Consider the following 12,766-nt stretch of genomic DNA (forward strand, 5'->3'; position numbering starts at 1 on the left):
TGTAGTTCAATAACGTAAGTACCCGACCGATTCTGAATCTTATTATTCTATTCTCGGATAATGAAATAAAAGTAACTGTTTATTATACAAAAAATAAAATTTTTTTTAATAATGACTTACGTTTTAGAAACATTAGATTTTTAACACAAATTTTAAATATACTGCAAAAGGTATTTCATGTTAAATTTCCCGCGTTATCGGTATTTATAATATAAATAAATTAAGAACTTGATGTATACCGTTCGGTTGCACGTCGTTTGCGCGGATAGAGCCCAAAGGTCTTTTTACAATAATTACAAATATGTAATTAATAACAAAATTATTATGTCATTACTGTACGAGCTTGTCAAGCGAGAAATATTGAAGGCTTGTAGGACAGAACTGGGTTAGAGATGATTTTATGGAGAGCTCAACAAATAGCAGACTATGTGAAGCTTGATCATGATTGCTAATGAGGTAAATGTAAGACAATGCATACAAATTAATAAATTTCCTAGTAGTTTTAAAAGTTGCTGTTGATTATTAATAGCTCAATTATTTCTATATTATTTCTGGATAGAGTACTTCATGATTCTTCAATTTGAAACGTAGAACTTTAGCCTTACATCCAAAAATAGTACCTCTGTTGGTGTTATCGAACTGAGGAGAGGTTTTAAGCAGGTAGGCCAAGCAATATCCAAGCAATTATGCATAACTTGGCATTACAGGTCACCTGGTATGTATAAAGCATTTTCTTTTTCTCACGTAAAAAAAAATCTGTATAGTAATAACGTCATATATATTTAATATCACGTCATTAAGTCATATTTATTGTATGAATTATAGTATATATATGCTATGTCATTAAATATAGTTTTTATATGTACTTTTATATGTTATTGAAATCAATAAATGCTCTATAAAAATTACATATGAGTGGCACTAAATTTTATTAAAGCATTATTTACTAATTTCAGTTTTTTACGTTGCACTGTAGAAATAGAAAATATTTGTTAAGATCATAAACTTTATGAACAAAATATAGGAACGTTCCTAAAACAACAACGCTTTACGTGTTTCCATGCGTCACACTTCAATCAACACAGACCTAACTATAATCCACCTCGGATTCAACCTATCATTGGACCACAGTTTCAGCATGTAAGAATATTGATAAATATGTACTTTAACCACTATGACTTCATGGACGTCATACTATATTTTGTTTACTGGTGTAAATATGCAGAATTTTTTAAAGCTTGTTTTAGCAGTTTCAAAAATTCTAAAGGAACTAGTTTGAACAATGTGATTACGAAAAACCAATTAAAATTGCTTATCAAAGATTAACAAAACTACTATACTTGCATTTTATCACTTTATTAAATTTCAATGATATTCTAGAGGTATATTATTTAATATATTATATTTTAAGAAAATATGCAGAAGAAAGTCAAATGTTTTGGAATTCTTTATGCTAATTTTTGTGTAAACTTTAACAGTTTCTTCTTTGATTGAGTAGAACTCATTGTTGGAAAAAATTTTAATATCGGTTTTCAATGTTGTAAATAATTTTACAATAAATTAGGCTAATTAAAATGTTTATTTCACTTTAAAGTGTTCACAAGTGTATGCAAATATTTATAAACCAATCAATGGGACTAAATAGGAACACGCAGGATTACATCTGGAGATTGGATGTAGGTAGAACAAAATTAATTGTCCAGGCTGGAAAGAAGGCTAACAAATTTCTTCTATAACTAACAAACTTGGATGAAACTAGATGACCCACAATATGCTGGAAGGAGGAGCTTAGAAATATGCAACATATGTGGGTTTGTAGTGGAATGATTGACAAAGTGCAGAAGGATTGTTAGAGATGAACACAGAATATTAGGAAGGGGAAATGAATAAAATTCTGGGAAGGAGATAAAAAAGATTTGTGCATTTATAGTAGAGAGTTTGAGATAACAGCGAGATTAAACAGTAGCAATGAGTACCAAAGATATGACTGTTAATGATTCAAGCATCTTAGTTATAGTAAGTAAATTTGATTAGTTTATTAGTTTAGAATAGATTATTTCAACTTATATAATTCGTTTATATAGTATAGTCAGTTGTTGACTTGCACTAGAAGAGCGATAGTGTATAATAGATTGTAAGTAATTTTATACCTATAAACTGTAAAGTATAGTTGGAGTAATAAATTAATAAAAAAAGAAAAAAAATACTTATATACCAATATAAGTGTTTATCGTTAATAATCAATATTATGACATAACAAGAAAAAATAAAGTAAAAAGACTTAAATTATTTAACTTCCAAAAGTAAAAGGGCGTATTTATTTAACTTTCAATAATATAGAATTGTCAATAACAAATCAAATTATAGTACATGATTCTGCTGCTTTTGCATTGATTAGTTTTAAAATAGTCCTCATTCTTCCTCCTGATCCTATGTCATATGTGTTTGGAAATAACATCCCAGGAGCTCTGTTATATATGCTCTGCATACATTGTTCCCATTTAACTGGTGAAACAATTTGTTTTAATATATATTTTTTCAGCAATTTCATATTCTTGTAGGGTGCAGCTTTATAGTTAGAATATACATCACATCTAGGTTCGTCTATTTCTATTGTACTTAATACTTTATGCACAGATTTTAAAGCAGGTTCCATGAGTGGTGTGTGGAATGCACCTGACACAGGAAGTTTATTCGCGTTTCTTAAACCAAATTCTTCTATATGATCTTCAACATATTTTAATGCTTCTATATTTCCTCCTAGTATCTTTCTTTCGGTATGTAAAAAAACAGCAACTCTGAAATATAATAATTATTAACTAGTTTTATACTAAAATCATATACCATCTTAAGTATCATTTCTCATTAAACCTTTTTAAATATATTTTACCTGCATAAAGGATTCTCTATGCCCATATCCATTGCCCATTTTACTGCATTCTCACAGGCTTTGAAAACCTGTGCCTTTGGTGTGCACACAACAGACAACATCCCTTGCGAAGTTTTATCTGCAGCATATTGCATAGCTTTCCCTCTAATACAAACTAATCTAATTCCATCCTCAAATGTTATAGCACCAGAAAGAATTAAAGCAGTTATTTCTCCTACACTGTAGCCTGCTGCAGCAACACAGGTCTCAAATACTTTTGGCTTTTCCTCACGAACTTTTTCTAATGCAGCTAATGAGGAAACTACTGTAGCAGGTTGATTAAACTCAGTCCTGTTCAATTTCTCTTGTGGACCTTCCAGACAAAGTTCTAATAAATTATAATTAAGAATCTCATTTGCAATATTGAAAAGTTCTTTAGCAGCAGGAAAATGCATATATTTTTGAACCTGGCCAACTTTAATAGTCCCTTGACCAGGAAATAATAGTACGCAAGTATTTTCTGGATCTGTGATTTGTTTTCCTTCATTATTATTTATAGGCACATCTTTGGGATACGGTGTTGTTGCCCAAGTTTTATCATTAGTATCTTTGTATATCGCAGATTCCTCAAGAAGACGAGAAACTTCTTCTGCAGTATACAAGGAAGTAGTAAGTTTTTGAGACTCATCTGTACTATTTTCAGTTTTAACTGGACCATCAGAAAATTTACTAATGCATCTTGATCGGCAAGTGTGCCTTGAAGACAATAATTTTTTAAGAGCTATTCGTCGAAACATCTTAACTAATTAGTATAAAATTTATGATTTTCTGAATATTTTCGAAATAATATATGTTATTTCACATGTGAAAATTTTTCCTCATACCTCACTTATTCACAACTATATGTACAAACTTATAATTATTGAGGTTAAATCTTAATACTAAGTTTAAACTACGTACAGAGAATATTACAGTTTTTATTAACTTTATATAAAGGATGTATAATTTTTTATTTAAATATGATGTATATTTAACTTTTGATGTATACTTTTTATTTGTATATATATGTTACACTCATAACAATACTGCCATAGAAACGTAGGAACATTCCCCATTCAGATACGATGTTTTGGAGTGCGCTGTATTTTACTGACACATTTGTAGACCACCCCCACTCCAGTCTGCAGAAGTATGACTTTTGGAATAAGAAAATACTAATCTATACCTTTTTAATAGCACTCTTCAAATATGTTTTCCTTTTGATTTGTACCCCCACAGTTTTTGTAAAACAAAATACAAATGAAATTATAGTCTTTTTACATGGAAATATCCAAAGAGTATACGATAGAGTGGAAGTGGAAGATTTTATGAGAAGTCCATATTAAGCGGGAAGACTCCTTCGGGGCTTCGGGGTCTACTTCGAATCGATCGAAGCGCTGTTGCGAAATAACGGGCATTAGTGACAACGTATAATTTATACCAGTGACTATAGAAGCTTTCAAGACTCCCCAACTCCGTGTCTTCGAGCGGTCATGAATTTATGCTGTGGCGTTCCTTAATTGGGAGAGCAATTGCGGATGGAACGCGCACATGCTCTCTTGGGAGGGTAGAAGGACGTAAGAAAACGTAATACTCTTTTTGAGAGACCGAACACTTTTTATTCGCTACTTCTTGCGTCGAGCGTAAAGGCGGGAATGATACCGCTTCGCGAGTGTCTTAGCGCGTACTTACAAAAAGCTCACCAACTACCTAAAAACTAACTTATCCTAGTGACTTAGTTTTTTAACTACTCTACTTATTACTAGCTAAACCTACTTACTATTAACTACGCTAGGTGGCGCGTCGATCGCGTTTCGCGTCGCCACAATGCTTCGAGAACAAGCGCCATCTGATCCATTCCAGTATAAGAAAATGAAACATTTCGCACCGTAGCAATAGAATATACAGGGTGTCCCAAACTAAGTGCAGGAGCCGGAAATGGGAGATTCCTGGGGTGATTCTAAACAACATTTTCCTTTACAAAAATGTCCTCCGAAGCTTTGTTAACAAGTTATTAACGAAAAACCCCGACTAATCAGAGAGCACGAATAGCGAGCGCTCGGCCGACCAGCGACAGGTCACAAGCTACGCGGAGCGTCTGCTACTCACCGTGCTCGAGGCTTGTACAAGAAACTCAAGACCTTTACACGTTATTGCCAAATTTCTACTAAAGTATTGGATGAAAAATTATGAAAAAAATTAGGGACACGTTAACTATCGCGGCACATATTGTGGAATTTTTTCAGATTTTTCAATTATTAGCCAAGTTGTAGAAAAAAAAGACACTGTTAGTGTTGATTTCTCATAAACTATTGGACAAAAAATTATGAAAAAAATTAAGAACACCTTAACTATTGCGACAAATGTTGTGGAATTTTCTCAGATTTTTAAATTAATTAACAAAATTGTAAAACATAAAAAACGAGAGACAAGAAGGATATTGACCAATTTTGTTAAAACTACTGGTGGAAAAATTATAACAAAAAATGCTGCAACATGTTAGCTATCGCGACAAATATTTTGGAATTTTTTCAGATTTTTAAAATAATTTACAAAGTTGTAAAACATAAAAAACGAGGAAGAAGAGTTTCAAAATGCCGATTTAGTAAAGTAATGCTATAGTAAAAAAAATAAAAAGCAATGTTTTCGTAGTTCCTACGAATTGTACGTTATTTTACTGTGTATCAAAACATTGAAAACTCACTGTAAAACTCACCCATTCGGAGAGGAATTCACTTGCTGCTTGAACACTTGCTCCATTAATTAGGTCGTTGTGCCGATCCCGAACATTGGGGGATGATGCCCAGGTAGCGCTGATCGCAGGTATCCAAGACCACAAGAAGACACTTTGCATTTATAACACTTCGCGGTCACTAACACTGATCACTTCACTAAACGAGCACTTGACCTTTTAATGACCGACAATCGACTATTTTGAAACGTTCTGCGGCATTTCGTAAATGAAATCAAGATGTTACACAGTTCGGCGGCGAAATTACGATCGATACTGGCGATTTTATCCGAAGTCTCTTTCCTCGTGCTCTCGCATCCCTCCAGCGCGACTTCTCGGAGTGTAGCTTCGTCGAAATACTCGAATTTGATTTGTTAGTTGACACCAACGAGGTTGGATCTTCCTCGGTTACTTTTTTTAGTGGAGGTGGTAGTCTCTTCTTCGGGTCGAAAAAGTCGCAAGCAAATTCATGGGGAAAAGCGAAGGCCGTAACGAGTGTCTCGCAGATGTGGCCGTTTATGATCACAGGTATTGCCCTGCAAGTTCGAAGGAGCCATCGGTACCCGAGACTGAAGACCGCAAGGGTCGCGTCGCGTTTACCATGGAAGTCCTTCCGATGCATTCGGACGGATGAAATATGGAATTGCCCGTTGTTAAAACGCCAGTTGGGGAAAGCTTCTGAACGTTAAACATTTGGTCAACGGATGTCTCGCATAGACAGACACTTTCGTCGATGAGAAGAAAATACGGCAATTGTATTCTCATTCTTTAGTTACTTCAATATTAGAGTCCTGTAACCGGCATATATTTTATTACGGCACACACACACAGTGATCATCCGATGTTTGTTTCTCTCTTCCCCAATTTTCGTAAACCTTTTCGACCTATAGGGGAGGCTTACCCATGTATTAAAGATTTGACGGATCTTTTACATGCACGTAAATGCATTTAGGTACATGTAAAATTAGGACCTCCTTTATAAACCACTTGGAAATTAAATTCAATACAATGGCAATACTTTTTTTCCTTCGGAATATTTCAACGAATATCTGTTTATTTTTTCCATTTTGTTTCATAAAAATATTTTGGAAGATAGCAGGGCAAACAATAAGAATAAAATGTACGGTCACTACATGTGCAGCGTGATAAAAAGCAAGCCTCGGTCGCAAGATGCAGACATCGAAATTGTTAAAGGGATTCGAATACAATTGATGTATTTAACCCCCGATTCAGCGACGAATTAGTCTCTGCCAGACATTCGTTGACCAAATGTTTAAGGGCAAAAGAGTTTCCCCAACTCGCTTTTTAACAACGGGCAATTCCATATTTCATCCGTCCGAATGCATCGAAAGGACTTCCATGGTAAGCGCGACGCGACCCTCGCGGCCTTCGGTCTCGGGTACGGATGGATCCTTCGAACTAGGCAAGGCAATACCTGTGATCATAAACGGCCACATCTGCAAGACACTCGTTACGGTCTGCTACACTAATCGGATATGCTTTTGCTTTTCCCCATGAATTTGTTTGTGACTTTTTCGACTCGGAGGAGAGACTACCACCTCCACTAAAAAAAAGTAATCGAGGAAGATCCAACCTTATTGGTGTCAGCTAGCAAATCAAATTCGAGTATTTTGACGAAGCTACACCCCGAGAAGTCGTGCTGGAGGGATGCGAGGGCACGAGGAAAAAAATTTCGGAAAAAATCGCCAGTATCGATCGTAATTTCGCCGCCGAAGTGTGTAACATTTTGTTTTTATTTACGGAATGCCGCAGAACGTTTTAAAATAATCGGTTGACGGTCAATAAAAGGTCAAGTGCTCGTTTAGTGAAGTGATCAGTGTTAGTGACCGCGAAGTGTTGTAAATGCAAGGTGGCTTCTTGTGCTGGTGTACCTGCGATCAACGCTACCTGGGCATCATCCCATAGTGATCGGGATCGGCACAGTGACCCAATGGAGCAAGTGTTCAGGCAGCAGGTGAATTCTTCTCTGAATGAGTGAGTTTTACCGATAGTAATTACTGATATTACTATAGTCGTATTATTAATCTCAATTCATTTAAACATTTTTTGCTCTGGTTCGTCGTAAATAAAAATATAAAAGCTAATGTTTCCGCACTTTTTACCGATTACAGTAACTAATACGTGCAATTTTTGTTAATTCATTATGAAATAAGTATTCTTGTACAGTTTTCAATGTTTTAATACACGGTAAAATACACCTGTATATATGTATACCAGAGTGATGATATTTATTCTAAATAAGATGCTTATTTTTTATGGCTAAATTCAGTGGAATAAGGAGTTTTATGTAAAAATACTGAGAAGCATTCACTGATTCCGAAATAGTTGTATCTTTATATTAATCAAGATATGCTTCGGATTACCTGATCTACCCAAGAAATACGAAATTCCAACAAAGAATACGAATGGCTTAGTAAAAGTGGTAAAGAAAAATGATTGAAAACTTTAAAGGTAGATAGTACACCAACCACGCAGGCTCATGGGGAGATAGACGAAATTGAGGGCCCATCGGTCTTCATTCGCAAAAATCTTGAAGTCTGAAATCTAAACTGGCAAGCTGAAGACATTTGATCAAGGGTCAAGCTGTTAGTGGACAGAGTGGTTGAGAGTAACCCAAGGTAGTCCATGATAATCCAGGAAGTTCTTCTAGAGGATCGTCAGGACGATTCACACCCGCTGGAGACTCCGAAGCGACTGACCAGAAGATTGTTATCCCTCAGACAGTAGATTCTTTTACATTCATATACAGAGTCTCAGGGTCATTTTTGACCCAGCGTTTGTCTTCCGAGGGTTAATAACAATCGTAAGCAGTGTTACGAGACGGGAGGCGAGCAGCGCGAGAGACCGTCGAGGATAGGTATATTTTCAAAGAATATAGTGGTTGATGTGTTGGTTGGTACACAGACGAAACTGATGCGAGATCAGTGAGTCGTTAGGATTATTGTAGACGAGGACGGACCTGATGTAAAATCAGGGAGCCTCTGAGGATAGGTGTGCTTGCGGACGAAACTGATCGGTGATCAGTGAGCCGCAGGAGAGTGAGTTTGTGAACGTACCTGATGCGAAATCAGGGAGTCACTAGGATCAGTTTTACAGACGAACTCAAATTAAATTGAGGTGCTGTTAAGGAGGTTGGCGAATTCGAACAGACGAGCCTGATGCGAAATCAGGGTGCTGTAAGGAAGTTGGATAATGTACAGACGAACCTGGTATCAGGTAGCTGTAGGAAGTAGACTTCCCTTCGGATGATCCTGTAGGAAGGTGACGAGGGGGCTTTTCCGAGTCTGCGCCCCCTGGTAGTGGTTTAACGCTCCGAATACCGGCCGACATAGGCGCAAGCCTCGTTCGGGATGCCCGCTTCAGGCCTTAGGCAACAAATACAATCAATGTAGGAAGTAGACGAAACTGATGTAAAAATCAGTTAGCTACAGGATAGGTTAGCTTTCGTGGACGAACTCGAATAAATCGAGGAGCCACTAGGTTGAATGCAGTTTCTTTGGAAGTAAGGGTAAGCGGACGAAACTGATGTAAGATCAGAGAGCCGCAGGAGATGTTAGTGAGCCTCGTAACTTTTTAAATTATTAATTGATACAACTTGAGCGGTTAAGCTGTATCGTGGTGGATCTGTCAACTTCGAATGGGATCGCTTAAGGTAGTTATAGGTTTGTAAGCAATCTACGCAAAATTACAATGAATACTTAAATATATTCTAAATCAGTCTTTACGTACAAGTGTACAGTGTAGTGTTGTCGCGTAAAGTGTATGATATTAATGCACGGTGTTAACGCACTGGCGATGCGGGGACTTACAGAGTGGTCGTAGGAATTGCCAGATAGAATTTATGCCGACTCGCGGATTCTATGAGGTTAACTGTAGACTCGAAAGGGAACTTTAGCCCGATCTAACTGGATAGCAACCAACTCTGACGAACTTGACTATCAACGTGACAGTACTGTTCTGAACCCGTTAGGGCTAAAATCTCTGAGTTTATATAGGCCGAAAAATGAGTGGGGGTTCGTTAGAAATTTCCATATAAGGAAATTTCTCATGGTTGGTACAGCGTCGTGGTTGCTACCCAGCTGCTCGGAGTCGCGCTTACATTAAGATAACGAAAAAAACGAGAGTGCTAGGACATTTTCTCTTAACAGGCAGAGACTTGAATATTTGGGAGAGTAGACAGAAAATATTCTCCGTACGTAACAGCAGTGACTGATGCAAGTTATTAACATTTATAATTGTTAGTTAAAGAAATATTAAGAAGTTTTCAAGAGTTGCGAGATTAATCGAACGATAAATAATATACGAAAAGTTAATAATTTCCACATTTGTTAACTAAGAAGACACAAATGCACACTGTGTATGATTGTTATTAACAACATGTGTGCCAGAAATTGTTGCTCGGGTGAGTATTTTATGAAAAACATCAATTTCTCGCCAAATATTGTTTGTTAGATCGATCTCGAAATTCTAATCAATCGAAGAACTTCTCTGATTGGTTTCTCATCTTCCTCGAGACAGTATAAATACCCCTGCAGGAGCACAAGTGTCTCACTCGTCGCGGGTACTCCGGCGGGTGAGGACCTCCCTGGGGATTCTGGAGGGATTCCTGGGTCTTGGACCTGCCTGGACCTCGGACCACCCTGGATCCCTGGACACCCCTGACCAGTGGTCATCTAGGACAAGCAGTGAGTTTTTGCTCAAATTTTGAATTTATTTCTACTGTTGCCCCCCTTTTCTGGTTCCTCCTTTTATCTATATATTAATGTTAAATTTTGGATTCAATGGAATCCAGTTACTATTTCTACTTCTTATATTTGTCTTTCAATCATCTCTTTGGCTTACTGGTCATAAGTTTGAATTTCTTAATTTTTGTAAAGGGAGATCGATGGACCTTTGATTCCCTCTATCTCCCCGTGGGTTTGCCACACAGCAACCTCCTCGTGGTGGGTGAGACCTGGGCGGCTTTGACCGTGATAATGGCTGTGTATTTTGTATTAGATCTAAGAGTAGTTAGGTGGGATTGTGTATTAATTTCTTCGTTCTCTAGAACGTCTATGGTTCCTTTCTTGTTCTTGAGAAGGCTCCCTTAATTGGAGGTACAGATTGTTCTGTCAATCCTTTCTCATTTCTGTGATTACTATATGGGTCTCCAGCACAGCAACCTCTTCGTGGTGAGACCCGGGCCGGTTCTGTCCGGGCCAATGGCTGTGCCATCGTTGGTGTGTTCTTGTGGAGGCTCCCCCAATCATTGATGTATTCCTTTTCATATTCTTCCTTCGTTGGTTCTGTCTTTATTTTCAACTTGAAGATTGAAAAACAAAGACGTCGCATCCGCCGAGGGATACATCAGTTCTAGTATATAAGTCTCTACCAAGAAGAATATATTTAAAATTCTACATTCAAGGTTTCATTGTATAATCTTTGTAATACTCTCGAGTAGTCACATCTTAGTCATCTTTGCTCGATCATTTAGTCCTCACCTTCCGTGAGGAGGTGATTTCTGCTTCTCTTAGTAGAAGCAACTAGCAGCCGTGGAATCGATGGTCGATGGAACTTGCTTTTCTTCCCTTGGGGGCTTGTGCTAGCGAGAGACGACGTGGACACTGGATGGTGTGTGGAAAGACACACTTGAAGGTGGAAACCCCACAGTTCAGTCAGGCAACTGACTGGGCTGTGAAGTGCCAGTCGCCTTCTCCTAGTACCCGTCTTCAAGGTGGAAGGGCTCGCACCACCGATTGTCTATTTCATGGTTGCCATACGCGGTAGACTCTAAATATTCCTAATCTCTTATGAATGATTACTTGGCATTTCTCTACTTTAAGATACAAGGCAAAGGCGTGGATGGAACTTGGCTTCCATTCATGTCTTTGGCTTGTTAATTTATGATTTTTGTAAAGGGAGATCGATGAAACTTTGGTTCCATCTATCTCCCTGTGGGTCTCCTCATAGCAACCTCCTCGTGGTGAGACCTGGGGCGGCTCTGTCCGTGCTAATGGCTGTGTACTTTGTACTAGATCTAAAGATAGGCTTAGTGTTGTAACTTGTTTCTTTCGTTGATGGTCTATCATTTCTTGTTAGTTTTTGGGGAAACTCCCTCAATTATTATTGGTGTATTTCTCTTGATACTCTTGGGTTTCTTCGATGGTTTTCTCTTTACTCTTTACCCGAAGATCGCTGATCGCATTCGCATCTGAATTGCATCCGGCGAGGGATATCAATGCTTCCTTCTTAGAAGATTTTTTTAATATGTTTTTAAAGGGAGATCTGTGGAATATTAATTTTATCTATTTCTCTGTGTACCTGCTCTCGTAGTAACTTCCTTGTGGTAAAAACAACCGACCAGATAATAACAGACCTAACATTCAATGGAGTTTTGTGTCTCAGGTCAAACTGCCTTACCGATACATAGTTGGCGGACCGAATTAGGCGACTTCTACTCACGAATAACGTTGATTTGGAGAACAACTTCAACCTGTGGTGAAATATCGAATAGTCGGTGTGCTTACGATATGTAATTTCTCAGAATAGAGTCGAATTTGACAGCTCATTCAATATAGAAAAGGAGCTTTGGGTATCCACGCTTTAGCTCACATACTATGTGTTTCGAATTAAAACATGGTAAAAAATGTTATTTTGCACAGTTATACATATGGTTACGTCGTTACTTTTGTCTCCACATTATATATAAATATAAATAATATATATGTATACAAGTATAATATGTTCTTTTACATAAAAATGATAAATTAACTAATTAAGAAGACCATGAAAAACAAATTCCAACTTAAATAATTAAATATGTTAGCGTCAACGTATTTTAAGAGAGAGTTTGGGACGATTAGTCGAACGAGAATGTGTCTTTGATGGATTTATGATAGGGTAATAGAGTCTTAATCTGCCTGTGGCTGATTGAAGGTGCATGAGATTAAACAGTCCCGTTGGCGACTGATGGCTGATGGCTACGTTTGGCCCCCCAGCTATCGGGTGTTGTGTGACTGTTTGGAAGAGCGAGTGTTTAAAGAAGGCAAGCGGCCCGACACCGTATTGCTAAAGAATGGGAATATTGTTCCTAAAGGATCTGGCCACGGAGTGGGGAAGGCTATGCC

General features: G+C 37.5%; 1 protein-coding gene and 1 long non-coding RNA gene across 4 annotated transcripts; one reads left to right on the top strand and one right to left on the bottom strand.

Moving 5' to 3' along the window:
- The first annotated feature begins 211 nt into the window (after positions 1–211).
- On the top strand, positions 212–2,217 carry LOC143184819 (uncharacterized). 3 transcript variants are annotated; one of them, XR_013002823.1, is made up of 5 exons: positions 212–456; positions 560–715; positions 957–1,140; positions 1,646–1,676; positions 1,760–2,217. It is a non-coding gene; the product is annotated as an uncharacterized LOC143184819 (long non-coding RNA). The 3 variants fall into 3 exon arrangements; XR_013002821.1 differs by having other exon boundaries at positions 1,595–1,676; positions 1,760–2,166; XR_013002822.1 differs by having other exon boundaries at positions 1,646–2,214.
- An 87-nt stretch (positions 2,218–2,304) lies between these two features.
- Positions 2,305–4,512, bottom strand: Beg (malonyl-CoA-acyl carrier protein transacylase beg). Its single transcript, XM_076387302.1, has 2 exons — positions 2,891–4,512; positions 2,305–2,798 (listed from the first exon to the last, which is right to left on the bottom strand). The coding sequence occupies exons 1-2, from the start codon at positions 3,664–3,666 to the stop codon at positions 2,357–2,359; spliced, it is 1,218 nt and encodes a 405-aa protein (XP_076243417.1). The 5' UTR covers positions 3,667–4,512; the 3' UTR covers positions 2,305–2,356.
- Positions 4,513–12,766: the final 8,254 nt, after the last annotated feature.

The sequence above is a fragment of the Calliopsis andreniformis genome, chromosome 10 (assembly GCF_051401765.1).
Source record: "Calliopsis andreniformis isolate RMS-2024a chromosome 10, iyCalAndr_principal, whole genome shotgun sequence".
NCBI classification, from domain to species: domain Eukaryota; kingdom Metazoa; phylum Arthropoda; class Insecta; order Hymenoptera; family Andrenidae; genus Calliopsis; species Calliopsis andreniformis.